Below are 25232 nucleotides of genomic sequence, written 5' to 3' on the forward strand. Positions count from 1 at the left end.
TTCTACTAGAGCTAAATGCCCCCTCCCTTTAGACTGTCACCCCCCTCACCCCCTGCACCTATATACACTTTTATGTATTCGTGCAACAAAAAAATCAACCTTTTTGTTTATAACCTGCCCGGCCCCTGACCTGGAGCATACCTGGGGCTGACTTCTCCATTAGGCACAGCAGACACAGTGCCGAAAGCCCACAGTACGTTTTCTTCAGAAGGAAAACAAATGAATATGATAATAAATATATAATAATGAATCCAGCCTAGATACATTTATCTTTATACCAACACAGTTGTAAAAGATCATTTCTAATTTTTTTTTTGGAAGGGGCCATGATGTCAGAAGTCAACGCGACCCTGAGTATAGCTGAATTACATCAACTTCTTACTTGGAAAATTGGTGGAGGGAAAAGATTTAAGAATTTAACTTGTCTTTTTAGAAAAAACTATAACTCGTTCCCAGTTGAGGAGGGAAAGCTTTTCTTTTTGGAAGAGTGCCAGCTAACGAATGTAGATTTGGGGGCAATAACCCTTCTGCAATGCCCAGGTGTTCTGATGCTGTGGTGCCTTCCCCAACCCTCCCTTTAGGACCCAGGCATTCTCTCCTCCAACTGCTGGCACTGTTGGTGCCTAACAGCTTACATCTGAGTCTCTCCCTAGGTATTGTGCTCCATGGAAGGAAGCTGTCCAGCCCAAGGTTTTGTCCCCTCTCCAGGGGATTCTTCTATCCAATGGTTATTTGATAAAGGGGTACAAAGGCCTGGGCCTTTGCCTCAATTTGCAGCATCTCTGAAGAACCATCCAGTTCCAGAGCTGCCTGCATCGTAGGCCAAGGTCTCTGTTACAACTGCATTGTGATTCAACTTCTCTCTGCCCAGTCCTGCTTCTCTTAGTCTCTCACAGGTGTTACCAAGCACAGTCCCTGACAAACCAGCACACAAATCTGTACCTCAGGATCTGCTTCCCAGCGTACCCAATCTAAGACCCCAATAAATAAGACATTCTGGCAAGAATCATCAGTGGATGCTGTTATGGGTTGAGTTTTGTCTTGTAAAAATCCACATGTTGAAGTCCTAACCGCCAGTGCTGCACAATGTCACCTTATGTAAAGATAGGGTCTTTATAGAAGGAATGAAGTTAAAAGGAGGTCATTAGAGTGGGCTCTAATCTAGTATGACTGGTGTCCTTATACGTAGAGGGAATTTGGACACATGTACACACAGAGGGGAGACGATATGAAGTGACACAAGAAAACAGCCATCCGCAAGCCAAGGAGAGTCCTGGGACAGATCCTTCCCTGTCAGCCCTCGGCAAGAACCAACCCTGCCAACACCTTGATTTTGGGCTTCTAGCCTCCAGAACTATGAGGCAATAAATTTCTGTTGCCGAAGCCTCCCAGTCTCCCTGTTACTACAGCCCAAGCAAACTAATACACATGCTAAAATCATTAGGTCAAAGGATGGTTGGAAAGCAGGATATCCCCATGTTGTCGAAGCAGCACCCTCCCCTCGCCCCCGATTGCTTACTAATTGTGAAGGGGAAAATAAAATTTAACAATGGAGGAATCCAGCACTTAACCAAAAGATGAAACTTAGCATCAGTAATAGTGAGTAGAAGAACCTGATATTAGTTGCCTTTTGGTGATAAATATGAAGCACATAGCATCACTCATGAAGCATTCTTGTCACATATGCTTAACTTTAATCTGAATATACTTTTAGACCTAGCTCCCAGTTTACAGCAAATAGAGGGAAAAGGAAAACAATCAGACAATCCAAAATGTAGAACACTCTATAGAAAACTGGCCTGGTCTCTTCAAACAGTCAATGTCAAAGGTAAAGCTCTGTTCTAAAGACAGTGAGAACAAATAACAATCGAATGCAATGCAATAAGCTTGATTAAATCCTGGTTCCAAAAAAATATATATGTATATATAAAAGACATTTTGAGGACAACTGGAGAAATTTTGAATATGAACTAGATATTAGATTATTATTTAGTCATAAGAATGTCCTTATTTTTAGGGGAATTTTGTATGTGGAATTATTTAGGGATAAAGGGCCATAACATTTGCAATTTACTTTTGAAAGATTAAGAAAAAAAATCATAGATAGATAAAGCAAAACGGTAAAATGTTAGTAACTGTGTAGTAGATACACAGGTGTTAGAATATTATTGTTTAAAATCCTCTGTGTTTAAAAATGTTCATATTAAAAGTATGGGGAAAATACATGTCACTGAGAGGCAATACACAAATAGTAAATTTCATCTTTCTTCTTTTGCATCACATAAGAACACACCAACCAAACTTCAGAATCAGAATGCAGAGGGCCAGTATGGGAAAATATGGGTTAAACCCTGCTTTGTGCTGGCTTTATGGCACTAAAGTGATTAAAGTTAAATACATGTACACATTTCCTTCCTGCCTACCAATAAATTGGCCCTGAAACAAGTGGGAAAGACAAGGTTGGACAAAAATAACATAAAAAGATATGCATGTGGCTATGTTTAGCTCTTCTCTGATCCTTTCTGAGTCTCAGTTTCCTTATCTGTAAAATGGGGAGAACAAAACAAATCCGGAAGGACTGTTTTTAGGATTAAAGATAAGCAATGTCAAGGGCCTGACAGGCAGTAGACAGATGATACATACCCTTCTCAAGGCTGTATTGTGACTATGGGTGGTGGGAGTAGCCAGTGGCAGCAAGAAGATAAGAACCCAGACATTCTGGACCCAGAGCCTGTCCTCCAGGCTGCACTCAGCAGTACTGCCTCTGCCTCGGAGGGAAACCATCTGTGGCATTTCTTTTCTAATGAGCAGAGAAATGATAACTAAAGAGAATTTTCACCCTCTCCCATACAAAGAAATCAGTGGACACATTTTGTTTACATTTCAGATTGTATACTCGCATTTAGGATAATAGTCAGGAAGAATTCAAGAGGGGTTTCTTGAAGGCCTAAGAAAAGGAAAAAGAAAAACCAAGTCCGAATAGTTCCACAATAGGAGGCCAAGTTTTTCCTGTAATCTATGTCAAGGCCTTGGAATATTTCATGGCTTAAAAAAAAATAACTTCCTTGAGCTTTAGAAATAAATAAATCTTTCCATTTCACATGCAATGTAGATGATGTTAGGCTTTCCTCTGAGATGAAGGGGCTCAAGAGCAAAGGCTTTTGATGTTTAGAATAAAACCTTGAATTCAATTCAAACCCCAAGAAAGCTATTGCTCTTGTCAGTCAACATGAACTTGCTAAAGGTAAAACCCATACCTGAGTTTCATTTTCAGTTCACCATCAAGCATGCACAGTACCTCAACAGCACCATTTTGTCTCGCCAAACAAACAAAAATGACAGCTTTGGCTTGCATGGGGTTTTTTTTGTTTTGTTTTTTTCCATTTGTTTTTATGATGCTTTAGCTCATCCATGAAAACTCTAAGACATGATACTGTATGAAAATAAAGCCCTGAAAAGAAGCATTTGATTTTGTCCCATACCTAAGGAGAGTAGCAATTCTAGTGACAAGATGAATCACAGAAAAGAAGTGAGGAAAGAGCCACCTGGAGGGTCTCTGAGCTTCTGAATCCCTGGACACCCTGCATCAGTTGAGCCTTCCCGAAGGCTCTTCAACAGGCATGTGCAGCTACTTTCTGCTACCCGTATGTTTATTACTAAAAAATAACCTTGAACTTTTTTTTGGGGGGGTGAGGGGAACAGGACTTTATTGGGGAACAGTGTGTACTTCCAGGCCTTTTTTTCCAAGTCAAGTTGTTGTCCTTTCAATCTTAGTTGTGGAGGGCGCAGCTCAGTTCCAGGTACAGTTGCCGTTTTTCTAGTTGCAGGGGGCGCTGTCCAGCATCCCTTGAGGGAGTCGAACCGACAACCTTGTGGTTGAGAGGACGCACTCCAACCAACTGAGCCATCCCGGAGCTCAGCAGCAGCTCAGCTCAAGGTGCTGTGTTCAATCTTAGTTGCAGGGGGCGCTGCCCACCATCCCTTGCGGGACTTGAGAAATTGAACTGGCAACCTTGTGGTTGAGAGCCCACTGGCCCACGTGGGGATTGAACCTGCAGCCTTCGAAGTTAGGAGCATGGAGCTCTAACCGCCTGAGCCACCAGGCTGGCCCATAACCTTGAATTTTTATACTGAGGCTAATAAGATTTTCCTAACTGGGCAAACAAGTTACCTGGACCTGAAGATTGAAAAGACAAATTGTTTTTACCCTGCTCGTTAAGGAGGCAGCTGTTTATTTTTTTAAATAGAGACTTGCAGTAAAATGTATTAGACACTGCAACCTAGAACACACACATATAATAGAATTTTCATTTAAAAAAATCCTTAATCCTTACTATCTGCAAAGCACTGATATTTTCTGTTCTATTTTATTATTATTTTTACATGTTGGTCACAATCCAAACTAAAGTTCTGCTCACCCACTAATAGGTTACAATGTGCAGTTTGAAACGCACTGGGCTGGAGGAAGCCTTTGCTTTTGGGCCCATTCCCATCACATACATAACCCTCCTCATCTTGTTTTTTTTCCCCAAGAGCTGCCACAAATCAATCTTGACTGGGCCAAAAAAAAAGGGGCAGTTTTTCTTTTTCCTCCACATTGTCAAAGTTCTGCAGGGCACCCATCATCGCTGCTAGGTTGGTCCCACGGAGTGGAAGCTGCCCCACCTCTAATGGAGTGGGGTCTATTTATCTTTACAATCATCACAGGGTAAAATAGGGTATGTTAGGGCACCCCATCTCACATCTTGAGGCTTTCCTCACATCCAAGTGAGGAGAGATTTCCCCATCACACAGACCCATTAGATTCTGAACTCCTCGTCCTTGGATTCAAGTAAAACCCGAACTTGACTATGGAGCTTGGGGATTTGTGTGCAACAGTGATATGCCATGGACAAGACTGGCACCGCTCAACTGCAAAGGGCGCAACCTGCATTCTCCCTGGAATAGTCCCCGAAGGGAGGCCATCCACACAGAGCACAGTGAGAGTGGTGCCCTTGGACTTGTGCACCGGGCCACCCACCACGGAGGTGAATGTACTTCAAAAGCTCAGAGAGGCACCTGTCCTCATCCTCTTTGAGTGTGCGGGCCGCACCCCTGGGCTGTGGTCGCCCCAGATCAGGAGTTATGGCCCACCCCTGCACCCCCATGTGAACATTCTTCCTTTTATCTCGCAGGGACCGGGCTGCTCCAGGCTCTGGTTCCCTTTTGGTTCTTTTGAGAAGTAATGGTCTTTCCTGCCTTCCCCTTGGACAGCCCCACCAACAGTCAAAAGTGTTCTGACTTCACAGGTAAATCCCTTACCAACTGGTGTTTCCCTGGGTGTGGGAAGATCCAGCTTCTCTCGGCCTCTCCTCTTTGGACTTGAGCTTTTCAATGTGTAAGAGTCTTTCTCTTGTCTCCTCTGCATCTTTTTCCTGTCCCCAGCTAGTCCAGTAGGTTAAGCCATTAAGAAGCATTATCCTGAATTTACTTGTGCAGGTTTTTGCCTACCTGTCCTTTTTGCCCCCGTTTAATAAACATATTTGAGTTCTCACAATTCTTCCTTGGCATTGAGTGTCCCCGGAGTTACCAATTCAGTGTCTCCTCCTTCCTGTAGATAGTGTTCTCAGCCTGGGGGCACATTAGAATCACCAGGGAGCTTTCGACAGTCTGGAGCCCCAGCTGCAATCCAGACCAGTCAAGTCAGGACCTCTGGAGTGGGGCCCAGCCATTGGTATTTTTAAAGCTCTCCGGGTGATTACAAACTGTAGGAAGCTTGAGAACCGCTGTTTATTTTTCCCATTTACAGCACCTTTCCATGTTTAAGACACTTCTCTAATCAGTAGGAGAGCAGACCCTCCAACTTCCAGAGTGGAGACTATACCCATCCCCATTGTCCAGGAGGATCGCTTGCAAAGGTCACACGTCAAGCCAAGACTTGCATCTCTTAGAAAGAGTCTTTTAAATCAAAATAAAGCCAGGTATTCCCCAGCACAACACAAGTATGAGGATATCAGCAGGGACCTGACTTGCGTGCTACTGCTAAAAGCTCTGACTCTGGGAAGAAATACTGAGGGGATTTTGTCTCTGATGGTGAGATGCTCGGGGATCCAGGATCAAGACGCCAAACCAAAAGTGAAGTGAAGAACTATGTGACTGCGTCTCTCTGGAGGAACAGGGCAGGATGCAAAGAGGATGTGGTTTCTGACCTCAGTTTTTGAGAAAGAATGGGAATTTTCCAGACAGAGGGGAGGGAGAAATGCATGAAAGTGCTTGGAGAAGGCCTGGAACTTCTGTGTGGCCAAGGTAGCCACGGACAGCTCTTTTCATCCAAATCACACCCGTCCATCTCATAAGCGAAGAAACCATCTTTGAGCCTCCCAAAGCTGAAACTGCACCACTGAAATTAAAGAACCCAAGCAGCCAAGAGGTATCCATCCCAAAGGTCTGTGATGAATTGCCAAGTCTGTGAAGATGAGTAGGTTGTTATCTAGAAGGCAGACAGATTCATTTGGAGTTGGAAGGGTGAGATAGGATTTCCCGGAAGAGAGCCAAGAGGGCCATTTGGGGGAGCATGGAGGCTGGGCCAGAGCTAGTTGAGCAGGTGGCTTGTTGAGCACCAGGTTAGGATTACAGGGGACCCCAGTTCGTTACCTTTTCTTGAATTTATACTTCATCTGATAAGCTCAATTGTAAGCTCCCTGAAGGCAGCAACCAGCTCTAGATTCCACCCCACCTCCAAGAGCACCAGCACACAACTCTGCATGCAGCAGGTCTGAGTAAAGAAAAATTTGTCAATGGAAGAGGAAACATTCTTGGAATTAATGGAAGGTGGAAGGGTGGAAGGGGTATGTTTAAGAGAAAGAATTTTAAACACACCACCATCTTCTTGAACATAAAGAGCTTATTCACTTGAAATACTGTTTCTTCTAGGGAAGGTTCCTTAAAGCAAGTCTAACCTTGCTGCTTAGGTTACAAGGAGGCCGACAGCTCCATCAGCTACCAGACTGGGACGCTCCACCCCATTAGGATGTTTTGCCACTTTCCAGTTCCTTTCATTTCATTATCATTTTCTGTGACTTATAGGCAGAGAACCAATCAAGTCTGCCATTCCTGAGAGCAGAAGGCTGCAGAGGAGGGGGGTGGAGGACACAGCAGAATTCTCCCCGTGACTCCTCCCAGTACCTAGCTGGTTGTAGCTGGAAGCAGCAATTATTTTGCCTTGTCAGGAATCCAAGGTGCAGAAAGCAGTTGCTGGGCCTGGCTTTGAGAGCCTGCAGGGCCTGTGAAGGCAGAGCATGCCACCAGCAGAGAGCAGCAGCTCCCTCCTTCTCCCTCTCCCCATTCCAGAGGTAACTTCCTGGCAACCTTCCTTCAGTGCAGTTGAGACTTGCTGGGAGCTGCTCCAGGTCAGGGCTTGCGGCTGTGAGAGCCCCGGAAACAGCCACCAGCAGTTGCAGCAACTGAGAGCATTGACCGAGTCAGGGAGTAAAGGCCCCGGACCTGGAGTCCCAGCCCAGCTCTGCCCACCCCTTACAGCCTAAAAGTGGAACCCTTACTTTCAAAGCTTATCTGTATCCCTCAGGGAGCCGGTCTAGTTGATAGGAGGCAGTGCAGTTCTGATGAGAGAGGAGTGTAGGGCTTGGAGCCCTGGACGTGAGGCCTGTCACACTCCGCGTACTAAGACAGAGAGTGAGCTGGAGAGAATTCAGACCTCACAGCCACACAAATATAAGGACCCCAAACAGCCCAATTTACTCCTCACTCTCTTCCTTCCCCAAAGGTAGAAAAATGACTGCAATTCTCACTTCTTAGTTACACAGCGTCACCATTTACTTTGGGAAAGATAAGTTGCCATCTCCCTGGATCAAACCAATGTACCGCCTCCAGCTTTTGCTTCTTACAAACCCCACAATTCCAACTTCTCCTCACTCTCCTTCATCACCTCCATGCTCAAAGGACATTTTCTTCTAGAGAAGATTCTTTTCTCTCCCCTCCTCTTACTTACAAAATCACCTGCTGTTTTTATTCACGGAGCCACTCAGCCAGGTGGGTTTCTGTGCCTATCTGTGTCCAGCATTTGCTCGCCCCAGTCTTCTCACTGGCTTCAGTCAGTCTCCCTCTGGCTGAAACTCCACTGTCAGATCCTGCTGAAACCCAGGCGCCTGACCAGGTTCTGAGATGGCATTTTCCACTGATTATTGATAGCCCTGCAAGCTGGGGTGCAGTCCCTGGGTCACCTCGCTAGGTAAGGACAGGAAGTGCAAACACTCCGGGACAGAGCTCAGGGAAAGAACTGAAACTTGGGCTGTTAGGAAATGAGAGCTTCCGGGTCCTCTCCTCAGTGGTTCTCAAAGTGTGCTTCCCAGACTAGAAGCAGCCGTGGCTCCTGAAAACTTGTTATAAACGCTATTTTTATCTTACCAGCCTAGGAAAAAGAGGTGGAGCAGTGGCTCCCAAATGTTGGCATGAATGATGATGATGATAATGGCTGGTGCATAATAATAGCTATGCACCAGCCACTGTTCTAAGGACCTTTTTTGAACACATTTAATCATCACAACAACCCTCTAAGGAGTTACGTACTGTGAATATTCTTGCAATTTTACAAATGAGAAAACTGAAAAACAGAGAAGGTAACCAAATTGGTGTAATCACAGAGTAAATGACAGAACAACAGGCCAAGCTCTACACACACACACACACACACCCCTTCACCTCACTCCTCACTCTGGCTTTGATCTTGACTTCTCAGAGTATGGGCAAACTAAACCTGGTTCCTTGTCGTGAGGGAGTACAGCTCAGTGGCCAAGAGCCTATACTTGGGGCCAAAGGCTTGGGTCTGCAGCTTGGTTCTACTGTGTTGTGTGTGAACTTGGACAAGCTACTTAGGCCCTTTTGCCTGTTTCCTCAACTGTCAAGTGGGGATAATAACTGTACCCACCTACCTGATAGTGTGATTGTAAAGATTAAATAGGTTAATATATGTAAGCATGCCTGATGCATAGCACATGCTCAAGAAATGTTACCTTATTGTCTTGAAGGCCTCTAATTTGTGGAGAAAAAAAAGGAAGAGAAAGAAAAACATGGGAAAGAGAAGAGAGGGAAGAAGGAATTTGGAAACCCCAGGCTGAGCATTCTGTAACAACCTCCCTGGAACAACTCAGGAAGGTCCCTGCCCATTCTCTCCTCTGCTGGGAAGCAAACGCTAATGAAGCATTTTGTGCACACCTGAGGGTGGAAATGTAACTCTCCATTCTGGGTCTCAGGCACATATTTAATCTTCTCATGAAAGTGGTTGGTGTTGACCCAGGCCCACGACCCTCTGACTTTGAGAACCACCTGATGTAAGCAGAATTCTGTGTCTTTGCTGCTGCAAAGAAGCAAATAAGCGTGGGATGTACAGAATTTAGTGCCCTGCTTACACAGGTGCAAGGGCAAAAAGAAAAATGGCCACTATTAAATAAAATGAAGTCTTTGTCTAAACCCTTAAGAACATCTAGCTACTTAGAGGAAATGTGTGATTATATTTTATTAAGATTATTGTTGCTGTTAGAGGCAGATAAAATAGCAAAAATAACCATGAGAAGATGCCAACCTGTGTAGCAAGAAGGAGCAGACCCTCAGGAAAAGGAGGCCTATGATGCTGAAATGTGGTACTGGCTTAATTATGGGGGGGGGGAGGGGGCGGGAGGGGGCACGGGGAATTCTTACAAGCGGAGAAAGGGCCAACATTTTGCCGGCATCCCCTCTCCCATACTGGCCTCTCTCCTTTCCAAAAAAACGGAAACAATCCTAGCACCAGATCCAAGTATGTAAAGCTCTGGCATCAGATGAGCCAACAAGATAGCTAACCCGACATGATTTTCTCCTACAACCACTCAAGGCTCTTGGTAATCACACAGTCCCTCCCTGTATCATCAGGAGAGAATTTGCGCAGCTCTGAGATTTTGTTCCTATGCTGTTCCAGCTCACGTTTAAGATTTGTGTAGTTGTCAGAGGTGTAGGATTTACCTCTTTTCTGTCCTTGCTAAATTACAATATAGAGTACAGCCTTTAAATTTGTGTTTTTAACAAATTTTGTATTGTGAGATGAACACAAATATCAAAGCAACAGAAAAATCAAATTCACTTCTTACCCTGTCATGTAACAAAACTGAATAATCTCTTCTTAGCTTTATTGTTGCTTAGGCTTTTTTTTTTTTTTTAACATACCTATAGTTAATACTCACAAAATTTGAGCTCAGCTATTTTTCACTTAGCATTATTTATCAACATTTCTATTTGTTTTCATAAAACACACATTTATCATTCTTAATAGCAGTATTATATTTCATTTTACACCCATAGTATGTTTTATTACTTTAGATATTTTTTCCATATTTTTTCCTTTTTCTTGTTTTTCTTTCCCCCCTAATTTTCTTCTTTTATTTCTCCAGGAATTGATCTCAAACATGTTTTGAAGTCCAAAGGATGTGATATATCATGGCTCATTGTACTTGGCCATGTTGCTTTCCAGACTATTGTAATAAATTATGTCACTATGAGAATACACCTTTCTCAAAAGCCTTGCCAGATTTTGATTTTGTAATTATAATTTACTTTTACCAGTTTAAGCAGCATTTCGTGGTTTTGTGGGTCTTTGTTTGTTTGTTTTTAAATTTTATTGGAGAATATTGGGGAACAGTGTGTTTCTTCAGGGCACATCAGCTCCAAGTCGTTGTCCTTCAATCTAGTTGTGGAGGGCGCAGCTCACTAGCCCATGTGGGAATTGAACCGGCAACCCTGTTGTTCAGAGTTTGTACTCCAACCTACTGAGCCATTTGACCGCCCCGATTTTTGTGTTTTAAATTCTTACAATTACTAGGGAGGTTGAATCCTTTTTCAACGGTTTGTTTTCTGTTTGCGTGGCCTCTTGTGTGAATGTGTTCAGATTTTTTTGACCATGAATGCAGAAATAGTATTGCCCTTGTGGATTGGGTTCCATTCCCTAGAGATTCTAGATGTTCATTTCTTTCATCCATTCTGTTTATCACAAACAATTTCCCTCCTAAGCCACTTTGACTCAAGAAAGTTTTGTTCAGTCGACACAGGTCCCCCTTAGGAAGAAGATCATCAATTCAGCCCAGGTTTCTGGAGCCCTATTTACTGTTGGCTGCACACAGTAATCCCCTCATCAATTTTCCTGGAGGCAGCCTGATTTTTAAGTTCCCCAGCTCCCTAATGAACTCTATGCCCGATTTGTCAAATGTGCCCAGCAATTATTCAATGTTGTATCATGTACTACGGAAAAAAAATCGGGGGCACTATTTTCCTGCTTGCCTTCCTGGCCTTCTTTGATGTATATTGTGACTTTCTGCTAAGGCACTATTTACATGTTATGATCTCAAAGCATTCTACAACTACTGGATCAGACTCTGAAAAGAGAGAAAGGTATCAAAGTCAAGATGTTTTCAATGGCATAGTGGGGTAGGAAAGCTGGATAGGAAAATAATGGAGACTAGACAAGAAAAATTAAACAAACTGGAAAAAAAAGTATTTGAGAGTTGTTAGTTATGGTTAACAATACTGAATTGTATATTTGCAAGTTGCTAAGAGAGTAGATCTTAAAAGTTCTCAGCACAAGAAAAAAAACATAATTATGTGTGGTGATGAATGTTAACTAGACTTACTGTGGTGATCATTTAGCAATATAGACATATATTAAATCATTATGTTGTGTACCTAAAACTAATACAATGTTATATGTCAATTATATCTCAATAAAAAACAAGTATTTGAACCAGGTTACAGAAAAGACATAAGGTCAGTTTAACTAACTCAAAGAATACCCACCACCTAGAAATATATCTCCCTTTTGCAGGCATCACCCAAAAATGTAAAACAAGAACAACAAAAACTAAGAACTGTACAAGAGAGGCAGACGGGTGGCTCAGTTGGTTAGAGCGTGAGCTCTGGGCAACAGGGTTGCCGGTTCAATTCCCACATGGGCCAGCGTGCTGTGCCCTCTGCAAATACAATGAAGACAACGAGCTGCCGCTGAGCTGCCACTGAGCTCCCAGGAGGCCAGATGGCTCAGTTGGTTGGAGCGCGTGCTCTCAACCACAAGGCTGCTGGTTCGTCCAAGGAATGGTGGACTGTGCCCCTTGCAACTAAGATTGAACAACGGCAACTGGACTTGGAGCTGAGCTGCGCCCTCCACAACTAAGATTGAAAGGACAACTTGACTTGGAGCTGATGGGTCCTGGGAAAAACACACTGTTCCCCAATAAAGTCCTGGAAATACACACTGTTCCCCAATAAACTCCTGTTCCCCCTTCCCCAATAAATACCTTTAAAAAAACTGTACAAGAAATGCTAAACATTACAAAATTCCTTGATTAAAAAATGGCCCAAATTTTTCTTTTCTTTAAAAAGTTATTGTCCATTTCTTTGCATTTATTTTAATTTTACTTTTTGCCATAAGAAGAATCCCCAGTTGGGGAAGCATGCATCCCAACATGCTCCCTCCCTCACTCAATTCTTTCTTACTCACAAGCTTAGACTATATAGCCACTCAATGATCCCTTCCAACCCTCCACAGCCAGTCCACATTATCTAATCCTAGTTAATTCCTGGCCACAACTTGGTCTCTGGCGAGGCTACTGGAAGATGGTATAGAGAAGCTTCTCCAAAGAGCTACATATCCAATGGGTGAGAAGGGGTATTTCTCCACAGTACTAGACACAACTACACTGCAGTTCCAAGTTATAGATGTCAAATAGTGCTATTGTCTTTATTGTTGTTGCCACTTAATTGAGCACTTTAGAATATGCCCTTCACCTAAAATAAGCACTTTACATGCCTCATCTCATTTAATCTTCACTAACACTATTACTTCATTTTATAGATGAGGCAAAGTGAAGATTACAAACTTGGCTAAGATCACCCTGCTGGTAATAACAGAACTGAGCACTGACAATATAACATATTGCCTCTCATTGTTGTAACTTTCTGGTGGCTTGTAATAAATTGTAACTTTTCCCACAAGTGTGTTATTTTTTTACTATAGTAATTAAAAAATATACATTTTAATCTCATCCCTACTAGTTAGGAGTTGACTTCCTATGAGGCCAAATGCAAAAAGTCCCAAACTGTGATTTCCCAGGCAAATAGCAGTAAATACCTTACCATCTTCTGTTCTTTTCTGTTCCACATGAAAGTCATCTTCCTCTCAACAGTGGTAAGATATTTGAGGCTGGGGGTGGGGGTGTGCGGAAGAGGAGGAGGATGGGACAGTGGGGATCTCAGCCTGGAAGTCAGGAGGCCTGTGTTTTAGCCCCGCTTCCGCCACTAACTTCTCTCTCTGGACCACTGGTTCTTCATGGGCAAAAGGAAACCAGTGGATGACATGGGTTCTAACATCCCCTCCAGTTTAAAATGTCTAACAATTTATGAAGCCTGATAGTGTCATCATGCTGGCGCCCGGAGGTGTACACACAGCGCCCCCTACCGGCAGTCTCTCGGCAGTGAGGTCACGGTCACTAGCTCAGCACTCCCGCCTGCTGGTCCTGCGGCGGAGATGGCCCAGCTGTGGGGACTATGGGAAAGGCGGAGTGGTTCCAGGCATGCTCCAAGCTCAGCTCACCCCTCCTCTACAGTATATATTGCCGTGTGTTTGCTGAAAGAAAGGTGCTTAGGATTCAGATGGACAAAGGTTTTAAAGAGGACACAGGATTATAGAATAATTTAGGAGGGAGTCAGATGGTGAGGCAGTCCGTAAATGCGTGTGCTTAGCTTTGTTGATAATGAAAAGCCAGTTTTTAAAATGTGCTTTCTTTTTCTTTTTCTTTTTTTCTTTAGCATGGAATATTCTCATAAAGACAGGCATATACCTATTCTCTGAAAGTGAAAAATAAAATCTATAGCTTTTGTACATTCATTTAACATATGAGGCCAAGTAAATGTTCTGAGCTTCCCCCCAAGGGTGCTTCTCAGCTGCAACAACCTGCTGTTTGAGCCTGCTCACCTTTGTATTCACCTGCCAGCTGAATACAAGCCCCTGGCACTTCATTTTCCAGCACTGACCTGTCCTTTCAATGTCACCAGCCTCCACTCCCTTCCCCCCGAGGGGCATTTGATGGGAAAAACAGGCCCTTTCCATTTAGACTCTAGATAAACACACATAAAGCATCCTCACTTTAAAAAACAACAACACCCATTTAAAACCATTTCTAAAGGTTTTAGAAATGGTTTAAAAATGAAAACCCCTGAACCTTGAATCTGCAGCTCACAGCAGAAAAAAGCCATGGAGCTAATAATTGCCTTGATTCCCTTGCTTCTCCCACTCACCTCTTCCTGAAACCTCACACCTGAAGTTGGGGTTGTTTGGCCAGTACTCTGCCCCGAGAGGGCATCACTCACCTTCCCTGTGGGCACAAAGTCAGGGGAGAGGAAGACTGGAAGTTGGAGGTGGGTGGGGCAAGGGGAGGAAGGTCATCAGTGCCGGGCTTGGGCATTAAGGAGTCAGTACCCCACCGCCCACTTAAGCCAGGTCCCAAGAGGAATCCAATTTATGGTGAAGTCCATTTTCACAATAAGCTCCCAAAGCTCCCCCCAATTCACACAAAAATATTGACCTGCTCATACCTTCATGAATGGAAGAACCAGCCTGGCCTGTTCTGTAAACCAAGGGCTCCTAGTTCCCAACCTGTAGTCCATATTCCCAGGATGCTTTTCCAAAGGCCCAGAGGGCTTTGCTTTTTCTGCCCCCTCCTCTCACCTTCCAAACGTAAGCCAATCAAACCAATATAGACTCATTTTAATTTCTCTCCTAATCCTTTACTCCAAATCTGCTCAGAAAGAGTCCAGCACCAGAGCTGGCCCAGGCAGAACTCTCCATAGTGAACTGGGGAAAGCCAAGACTGTAAATGCTAAAGATGGAGTCCTTTTTTCCTACCTCTTGAATCCAGGTTGGTCTTGCCATTCTGCTTTAACCAACAACATGTAGGAAAACGATGCTGAGGGATTTCCAGAGTTTAGGCCTCCAGGGGCCTTATAGCTTCTGCTTTGGTCTCTTGAAATGTTGCCCAAATCACCATGAAAGGAAACTGTTTAGCCTCCCAGAGAATGAAAACCGTGAAAATGAGAGCTGAGGCGCCCAGCCAACAGTCAGGACTCACTGCCAGCCTTGGGAGGGATGGCTGAGTGCAGCTGCAGGAGCGAACCCAGGTGAAACCAGCAGAGGAGCAGGCCAGCCAGCACACAGAACCATGAGAAACGATATGCCAGTGTTGGTTTAGGCCACTCAGCCTTGGGGGGGGTTAGGCAGCAATAGATAACTGAAAGGCATACTTCTTACCTTTATCTCTGTTGTTTATGGAATAAGATACTAGAATGGAACTTTTTTCTGCCTCTATTTCAACTGAGGCACCAATATGATAGATATCAGATCCCCAGATGAATAGGAAGCAAACCCCCTTACAGAGAATTCACAAAGGAAATTATCAAGACCTGGTTCCATCACTCTTGGATGCCTCATCCAGATCAAGGATATGAAAGGAGTCAGAGGGTGGTCAGAGGGTGTGAGGAGGGAAGATAGGTAGAACATTTTTGTTTTTGTTTTTGGAAAGCTGTTAATGAGCTGTGAGTGTCCCCTTAACACCCCCAAGAAAAGAGGGGCTAGAGCTGTAGCTCCTTCACCTCACCCCAGTGAAGTAGGCTTATGTGGGCCGATCATTTGGAGAATTCTGAAATACAGCCAGGAAATAGCAGACCAAATGGGTACAGATTCAGGCCTCGACACTCAGAGTGGGCTGTGACAATGGGATGTGGGGACTGGTCTGCTCTTGTGGGTGAAGTGGACCAAATGTGGTCACTCAGAAGAGACAGCTGGTGTGGGATTAGTTTGAGTCCTGTCTCATAGGACACCTAGAAGAGCAGAGAGACCCTAGCAGCAAGAAGCTAGAGGTGGACACTGGATTGCTAGGGTCTTAGGAAGAAATCAAAGGGACCTCCTAAAATAAAGATGTATCTCCTTATGCCCAGAGAACTGTAGGAGAGAGATGGTCGACAGTGGGAGTTTCTGAAGAACCCACCACAATTCCCTGTAAGGGACAGAGTCCTTCCCACATCAAACACTAGCCCGGCTGAGAGACCTTTCTACTTCCGCTGTCTCTAACTTCCTACCTGCCTTCCAATCTTGGAGGTTCAGAAACTAGCCAACAAACTGAGAAGTGCAGGCAAGAAAACAGCATAAGGTAGATACCCCAGAGAAGCCGCTATCTACCCACCAACCTTTCCCAGGGCAGACTCCCAGCCTGGTGCAGGCTTGAGATCAGGAAGGGCAGGAGGGGCAACATTCAATCGCGGTCAAAGTTTGATTCTCATCTTGGGCTGCACATTCTAATTTCTGAATTGAGACACAGTGCAACTGAGAATGACATGACATGACAATGAAATGACTTTCCTAAGGAGTTGAAAAGTCACAGGGTTTGAACATGAGTTGAAAACAGTCACAGGCTGAGGTTTTACATCAACCTTCCCCTATTAAATAAAATTTAAAAGGGCGACAGGGGAAAAAAAAATGTAGTGTTTTGATTATATCACTAATTAATTGTGTTTGCTGGACATGCTAGTTACATTTGTTGTTTGTGGTTTTTTGTTTGTTTGTTTTTTAAATTTTACTGGGGACTATAGTGGGGAACAGTGTGTTTCTCCAGGGCCCATCAGCTCCAAGTCATTGTTCTTCAACCTAGTTGTGGAGGGCGCAGCTCTCTGGCCCATGTCGGAATCGAGCTGGCAACCCTGCTGTGCAGAGTGCACACTCTAACCAACTGAGCCATCCAGCCACCCCCTGGTTACATTTTTTCTTATCTATTCATCATTTCTCAGGAGTACACTTTTCAAAAGACAAAAACAGTTCTCTTTGTGCAGTCTTTTTCCCCAGTTACTCATATTTCTCTTTGCTCACATAATCCTCCCAGTCATACAAACTAGGTTGGTTTATAACTTGTCACATGATTATATTTATCCAGGTCCAGAAAGTCCGTAGCTGGTCATCATTTAGGACGTGGGCAATAAACTTGGAAACAGGTTTCCTCAGGTGCTTAAGGCCTTGGCAAGCTTTATCCCCATGACTGTGGGAGGTCAGTATAGCTGTCCCGGCTTAAGGCCAGCGTCACTTGTCTGGAGTGCAGGACTTCATCTGCACACCTGCCTAAGAGCTTTCAGAGACTGAAACCTGTAGGTGAGTCTTCGTACGTCATGCTGGGAAGTTAAAAATCTAATAGAGAAGGTGGGTTGGCAGAACCTATGTCTGAACTTCCAGCAAGTAAATTTTTATAAATAAAAGATGCAATCTATTATTTAGCATAACCAATCATGCTTGAAGAATTGGGGTATCATTAGCCAGTTCTCAAGAATTTAACGCATAATCATAGAGATGCATAATGCATGAAGACATGGCCCCACTGGATACCATCTTAAGACAGAGACTGGCTGGAGTGAGAGGGAAAGGCATTACATTTCAATCAATTATTTGCAGGTGACGCATTGCATTTATTCATGTAGTGTAATAAAGATGAAGCAGGCAAGTAGCGTTAGTGTCTTCTCTGCAGAAAGATGTGTGAGACAATGAAGCTTTACACTAGATGAAGAAGAAGGGTGCTGAGCTCTGTTTCTGACTGTGGAGCATTTAAATGATGCTCAGTGCCATGGATTTAAATCACGCTCTCACAGTCACTCCTCAGCGTTGGAATCACCACCTCAGGAAGACATCTTGCGGGCTGCCCTGCAAAGACGTCGCAGGGTGAAACTTGGGAGATTTTATCAAGGACCAGGGCATGGCCCTCAGCCTTGCTGGCACTGAAGTCTGATCCAGTGACTCCATTTCTCAAGAGGCAGATTCATATGATCCAGTTTCCCAGCCTAAACCCGAGAGATAGCTTCTAATTCACAGGGATACTCGCAATCCTCATACCAATGCATTCTTTCGCAGCAGGCACACCTCTGTGGGGGGGCCCTAAGCACTGGGTCGCTGGGTGAGCAGACATCACAAGGGGAGATGGGAAAGAATGTTTCAGGCAGCAGGCTAAGGTAGCCTGAGGTGTCCATCTCACAACAGAGAGGGGCTAGCCAGTGGTCTTCGAACTTTGTGTCTGTAGCCATTAGAGTTATGGAATCATTTCGCAAGTCACACTCAGTCACCATTTTAAAATAATAAAATACAGAGACGAATAGAAAGCATCAGAGAGTACTGCATGCAGCTGAGGTAGGTAAGAGGCAGTAGGGAATAAGAGAACAGACACTAAATGCAGTTTCCGTAGGATCAAACAACAGCCATATAACCCTGGGCAAGTTACTGAATCTATGCTTCCGTTTCTTTGTTTGCAACCTACCTCCTAGGTTGTTGTGAAAATTAAATGGCTTAATATCTATAAAGGGGGAAGAACCACACTTGGCTATAATAAATGCTACATGAGCTTTCTTTATTAATAAGAATTGCTTTGTGAAACTATTGCTCACAACACAAGATAAAAGAATGGAGTTCCTATGACAACTGGAGTCAGACATGCTGAGCAGGACATGAGAGAAATCAGGGGACTAAGTGGTTTCCACTGCATTTGAATTAGAAAATTATGGAAGCAACACCATTGCAGGAAAATGAGAATCAGAGGAAATTATTCAAAAGGACATCTCAGATGACCAGGCTAGAGCTCTCTTAAGATGAGGAGCGCTTTTTAGTGAATTAAGATGAAAGTACTTTTGTTGAGAGGAGATGCCGTAAATATCTCTTGTCTGGAGAGAATTCTCATTCTCTGATGTGCATTTTGGCTTTTTTCTTTCTTTTTGACTTTTATCTGAGACCATGATGACATATTTTGATCCACTAGAATGGATGATCAAATTTAAATTTAAACTTGAACTTGAATTTCCTCTCTTCAGATCAGTCAGGTTTTCATCTCAATTTTTAAGAGTATCAGCCATAGCAATCGATTATTCCACCCCATACCACAAAGTCCTTCTTTCATAGATTTTTCCATGTTCCACACAAGTCTGGACAAACAGAAGGTGACTGATAAGGTAAAGGCAAAGACTAAAATATATTTTCAAGTAGATATATCTTTGGAGAAGATATGAGAGCAAATGGGGGAGAGTCAATAATATTCAAGCAGAAGTAAGAATCATTATAATATTGACCATAGACTGAGTACCTACTATGTGCCAGTCACAGTTCTAAGAACTTCATAACCATCAATCATACTTTTCAGAATGCCTTTGAAAAGTAGATGGTATTATTTACAACTATAAGTTAGGAAACTGGCCCTTGAAAAGGTAAAAGCCTGCCTGAGACTCACTGCTAGTAAGTGTTAGAGCCAGCACTCAAACTTGGACTCCCTGACTTTCCCTTACATACTGCTACAAGGGTTTTAGAACCAGACCCCCTAGGCCTAAATTCCAGCTGTGTCACTTACCATCTATTTAACTTCTCGAAACCTCACTTAATTTCCTCTTACATAAAATGGGGGTGACAACAGTAGCTTCCCCACAGGATTTTGTGAAAATTAAATGAGATGTTTATTCAAGGATTTAACATTGTGGCTGGCTCATATGTAGCAAAATGTTGAAATAGATGCCGACTACCATTATTGTTATGCCAGTCTCTGCAAGTCTGTCTAGAACTGTAAACACTACATATGGATAATCAGTGGACCAGGCCAGACAACAATGTGCCACTTGGCCAACTGTCTTTGGACCTCCTTTCTCTATAAAGGCATTTCCCATGGCACCACATTCCTGCCCTTGGCACAAGAAGAAAACAAGACACCAGTGAGGGCAAAAGTGTGCAGTAGCAGAGTAAAATAAGGAAACTGCATGCACCTGAGAGGTTTCAGTGCAGGCCTGTGGAATCAGGAAGAGAGGAAGAGCTGATGTTTGAGACAGCAGTTGAGCTAGTCTCATAAAGGACAAATTCAGTACATTATGGAAGGCGGGAAGATTACTGCTGGGGAGAAAATGAATTACTTGGAGATTGGAGTGGAAGTTGTTGCTCATGTACTGTGTGAAGAAGTACTCCCACAAAAGAGCAACAGATTTAGGGCTGAGAAGAATTTAATCAGTTTCTCCAGCCCATTTTAACCTAAAAGAAAAGGACTTCATTTCCAAGTCTTAAATGAGCCAGAATTTAAACAGAGTCGAACTAAGGGGAAAGATGAGGAGGAGGAGCCATCCACCGTGCAGAAACCAGAAAGAAAACACCTGCCCACAGAAGAATTGCCCAGGCTCAGATTTAAGGGCAACTTTGACTCAGCAAGCACAGGGCAAGCTGGGGGGAGTGGGGGGAGAGGACACAAAAATGAACCTTTGTTATTTCCACCCTTGTTTTGTATTTTGTTTTGTGGGGTTTTTGTTTTTGTTTTTGTTTTTTATCAGCTAGATGAGAACATCAAATTCCGCTATGTTTATTTCTACTTTGCCAGGCCAAGGATGCCAAGGTTTTAAGTTTAAATAATCAAGAGGCAATGACATTTATTTTTAACACCTGTTGTGCTGAGAATTAACACATCTGCCGCAATCCCTGAGGTACATAGGCAAAAATGTTATAAAGCATCTTTATTATTCCAGCAATGTGGAATTTAAAAATATGTTATTTAATCTGCAGATGGTTGGGTATAGTATATAGTACGGATCCTGTTATATATAGAAGGTCCCAACTCTGAGACCCAAGAAACAGTGCAAGTGAATTTACAGAGGTTAGTAGACGAAGAAAACTAAATGTGAAGAAACGAAAAGAGAACGCAATGTGCTAAATTTATCATTAGGCTGCAGACCTGGGCTGAGTTAGTGGGCAGCTGGTCACATATTCGGTGAATAACACTTTTCAGTGGAAAAGGTCAGAGGGAGGAGACAGCAGTTGCTTCTGTCTTTATCACCGCTGTCCTCAGTGTTATTCTCTATAACGTGTGAGTCATTGAAGGACATTGTTCTCAAGAAGCTTACAGTCTATTTAAGGAAACAAAACATGCACATAAACAGAAAAGTAAACAATACAAGATGTGCCAAATGGGCAATGTTTCATTGTTAGAAACTGCTGAGTGTCTTCATATTACAAAAACCTATATCCATCTTGCTGGACAGAAGCCACACCATGATGCTAGACTGAGAGAAATAGCCCCAAATGCTAACATCATACAAATTCACTCTAAATCATCCAACAATTAAAGGATAGCTGTGATATTACGATATGAGAAATTACTGTTCTAGAAGTCATTAATGAACTGCGTTGTGTGCTGTTTGAAATTGTCCGTTTTTAACCTCATGCCGATTTGGGAGTTATTCATCTGAAATGACTTTAGGCTTTATACTCCTAAGCATATTTATATTTATTTAGGAAGGCAATATAAATATAGTGTTTGAGAGTAAGGACTCTGGAATCAGACTTCTAGGTTCAAATGCCAGTTCTACACATATTAACTGTATAACAGTGGCAAGTTACTTAACTCCTCATCTGAGAGTGGGAATAATAATAGGACTTGCCGCATATAATCATAGTGAGGATTACATAAAACGGTGCATAAAGTACGCAGTTCAAAAATGTTTGCTTTCATTGCTATTATCACTAAGGTGGTAGAGAGCTTGAGTCGGTGTGAGATGGCTGTCGGAAGGGCCCGGGCACTGCACAAACACCGTCTCCCACACAGGTGCATTTAAGACCCACCTCCCCATTCTCTGTGTTTAATGGCAGGTGAGTGGACAGACTAGGGACAAGGAAGAGGCACCTAATAGTCTGAGGGAGCAACATATGAGGAAATATGTCCAATATGTCTACTTAAAAATTACTGGTTTACACGCACAACAGGTGATAAGAAGAAATTTGAAATTAGAAGCAAATAAGCACACTTGATGCAGATTAAGAATGTGATGGGAACAATGGGTGCAAGTGTTCATCGATGCTAATAAAATTACTTCCAGAAAAACATTTTTAAAGATCCAGGGAAGTTGTGAGGAGCCTTTTGAGTTTCAAGAATACAGCTGTATTTCTACCCAGTGTCCGAGGGCTGCTTGTAGCAAAAAAAAAGTGGGATCAAAAGGAAGTTAATTATGTCTGTTTTAAGAGAAAGTATTGCAGGTGAAAAAGAGGAAACTATGATAAAAGGTCTGGGGTGGACAGGGACGAAGGGTTCAAAGGCCCATTTTACACACAGTGTTACTCTTTTGTGCGAGTGTGCCAAGGGCTCTGGGGTACAAAGTGCCTCTAAATTTCTGTAGCAAACACCGAGAATGTGTCTTCCCTACAGGTTCTGACTGTAGTAAGACATTCCCAGAGGGCAGGCTCCACTCTGGGTGGGGGTCTTTGTTCTATGCTCTTAGATCTGCATTCCCGCCTCCCATTGCACTTACATATTTGTCTTTATCACTATTTGTGTCCCTTACCAGTCTTCACATTTCATCAGAACAAGGGCCAGGACTGTTTCTGTTTTCCATTGTATCTTAAGTGCTTAGCAAAGGACTGTGTAAGCACAGCATAAAGCACATAGGAAGCCCACAATAAATGTGTGGGATAAACGCACAAGCACATGAACAAATGTATGTGAGAGAATAGGAAGGTGAGGACCGAATACTTGCATTCTGCATTTCATGGGGACGTTTACACTGGGTCTGATTATTGGTATTGCTTTAAATATTTTCTTTCATTGGACTGAGGAAAGCCAGACCCTATGAACACCAGTCAGGCAGGTACTTTCCCTATAATGCAATTTTCAGTTATAAACATCATTCTCAGAGCACAAGGGTTAACCAAGTAAATCTTTTGAATCTTGTACCTTCCAAAAGGAAATCAACTAGGTCAGCCTAAAAAGTGTCTCTCACAAACCATTCCATAGGCTAAAATGTTTTAAACGATCCCATGGGCAAATAATAATAGCTATTTATGCTTTTTATTATAATGAGATCCCTTGTTAATAAAAAAACCATCATAAAGTATGTGTGTGTGTCTATGTGTGTGTGGTGTATGTGTGTGTACATGTACACACACACACACACCTCCTATCTCCTGGGGTTAGTCACAGTCGGGAAAGCCTTGCCTGTTAGCTCATTTAGTTATAACCGGACTCCACAATTCACCTGCTGGCAGCTACTTTTATTGCTTGCATAGTGCCTTCTTTCCACACGGATGACAAATACATAGACCCTGGGATGGCAGCCCCTGCTGTAAGTCCATGTTAAACATTGCTAACCCACGATTGCACTTTCTTTCTGAGTCTAGACACTACCTCTGAGTTGTTTTCAATATAGTACCCCTGCCAGCCACTACAAATCAATCAAAGTCAGAATATCTGATGAAATATCTTTGCCTCCTGGGCCTGGGAATATACGCTTTCAAGTCTTTCAAATTCTCTTTCCATGATCCATAGTAGAAAATGGCACTGGCATCGAGTACACACACAAGGTTTCACTAAATAATACGGATCCTTATTTGAGTGATGTGTTTTGATTTTCTATTCTATTTCACTTTTTAAAATGCTATTTGCAATGTATTGATTTTATAACCTATACAAAATATGGGTTGTGAACTGCAATTTGAAAGATCATGCTATACAGATGCAAACTCCAAATTCTAAAGTCATGGCAAACAACAGGAGGAGGCTGTGTTAGCTTTCTCAGTTGGACAGAGTGAGGGGCTAATGGAACTACGGTCAGAGGCTCCATTCCCACCAAGGCCCATTAGCTCTGATGTTCTGAGCCATCAGTGAATGCCTAACTCGAAGCAGCCATCTCCTGGGGACACATCCTTGGCTATGGGCTAGGAGGCAAATCTCTTCCTCTTGCATAAAGAATAATTCAGAATAACCATCCTGCCACAATGGGTCAGAAAATTACTCATATCATATGAAAGACAAACCCAGTACTACCTGCAAGGAATCTCATTATTGATTGCTTGGTTCCCACAAGAACCAACTAAGCTATTTTCGGTTTGCTGAGATCACGTGTCTGTTCACTCCTGTGTTTCCTCTGTCTGGCTAATTACCACTCATCACTCATCTCTGTAATCTCCCCTGTCTGCCCTGCAATCCATACCCCACCTCCTCCATCCATGCCCAGGCCAAGTTAGGCCCCCCTCCTCTACTGTCTCACTTGCTACTATATTTAATTTCCTGACCACCTCCCCATACATCCTCCTGGGGGACAAAGATGGTCTTTCAACTCCATTCTCAGTGCCTAGCACAAGGCCAGCCTCACAAGTGCTCAGAAAATGTTTCTTGAATGACCTAATGACTGATTCAAGGGCCAAGGAAGGCAGGAGTTAATGTATTTGAGGAAGACAAAGAAACAAGAATTAGAGGAAGGGAAGGAGAAGCAGGAGAAGACATGTGAATAATGTTTCATGCTTTAGCATCAGTTTCAGAACTCGTTCTTCACCTGACCCTCACAACAGGTGAGGCAGAATTCATATTCCCATTACACAGGTGAGTCCATTGAGGCTATGAAGAATCCTTCTTTATGGAGAGGAGGAGGATTAAAACAAAACTATGGAGAGAGAAAAATACCTTTTCTCTAGATTGGAAAATTATTAGAAAAACACCCTTCTCCCCTTAACCACAAGTTGGAGGAATCCCTCAAAATAGGACAGTGACAAAATCATGGATTTGGGATTTTAGCAAGAAATACTGCTTTGTTCTCTAACAAAGTTCTAAAGCAAAATAAATCCCCATAATTATGTGTACAGGAGAATCACTACCATAAGGCCTGAAGTATTGAACCTTAATTAAACATAGTTTTAAATCAGGAGAATTTGTTTATGTATGGGAATTTGTCACGCTATAAAGATTAGAAAAAACAGAAGGCAAAATGCAGGCAACATCTCTCTAAGGCTGACTTTGACTTTAAAATACATATGTAATTGTGTGGAAATCAGGCAGATTCTTGATAACTCCAAAATGGTGTCTGTGGCTCTCACCAAGTTTGGGGGTAGGGGGAGATGGAAAAGAGGTGGGAAGGAGAGAACCTTTTAAAAGTAACTGGCTGAAATGTTCTGACCAAGAAAGGCATAATTTTACTTCTGCTCCTAAGTTCAGATGATTTGGAGCCCTGCATAAACCAAAACTGTCACTATAATTCAAGAATAATTGCAGCAAATGGCTGCTTAGCACAGGGAAACAATAGGGCTGAGGAGATGGAATCTTCCAGCCTTTGAGTTGCTCTGGGAAGCAAGATCTTTACCTTAAATCCCAGCTGAGTAAAAAAATCTACCCACTCTTCTCATCTCCTTACCA

General features: G+C 43.0%; 1 protein-coding gene across 2 annotated transcripts in view; it reads right to left on the minus strand.

Annotated features, from left to right (window-relative positions):
- SCD5 (stearoyl-CoA desaturase 5) overlaps window positions 1–25232 on the minus strand; it is a 142761-nt gene that overhangs the window by 75495 nt on the left and 42034 nt on the right. Inside the window, exon 1 of one of the 2 annotated variants that reach the window (XM_074324282.2) lies at window positions 14918–14979. The exons of the other annotated variant lie outside the window; for it this stretch is intronic. Coding sequence (XP_074180383.2) covers window positions 14918–14964 — 47 coding nt within the window. The 5' untranslated portion in view covers window positions 14965–14979. Of the gene's footprint in view, window positions 1–14917; window positions 14980–25232 lie in introns of those variants that run through there. 2 annotated transcript variants of the gene reach the window in all.

Source organism: Rhinolophus sinicus, chromosome 1 (assembly GCF_057876585.1).
Source record: "Rhinolophus sinicus isolate RSI-liver-muscle chromosome 1, RSI-T2T, whole genome shotgun sequence".
Taxonomy (NCBI): Eukaryota; Metazoa; Chordata; class Mammalia; order Chiroptera; family Rhinolophidae; genus Rhinolophus; species Rhinolophus sinicus.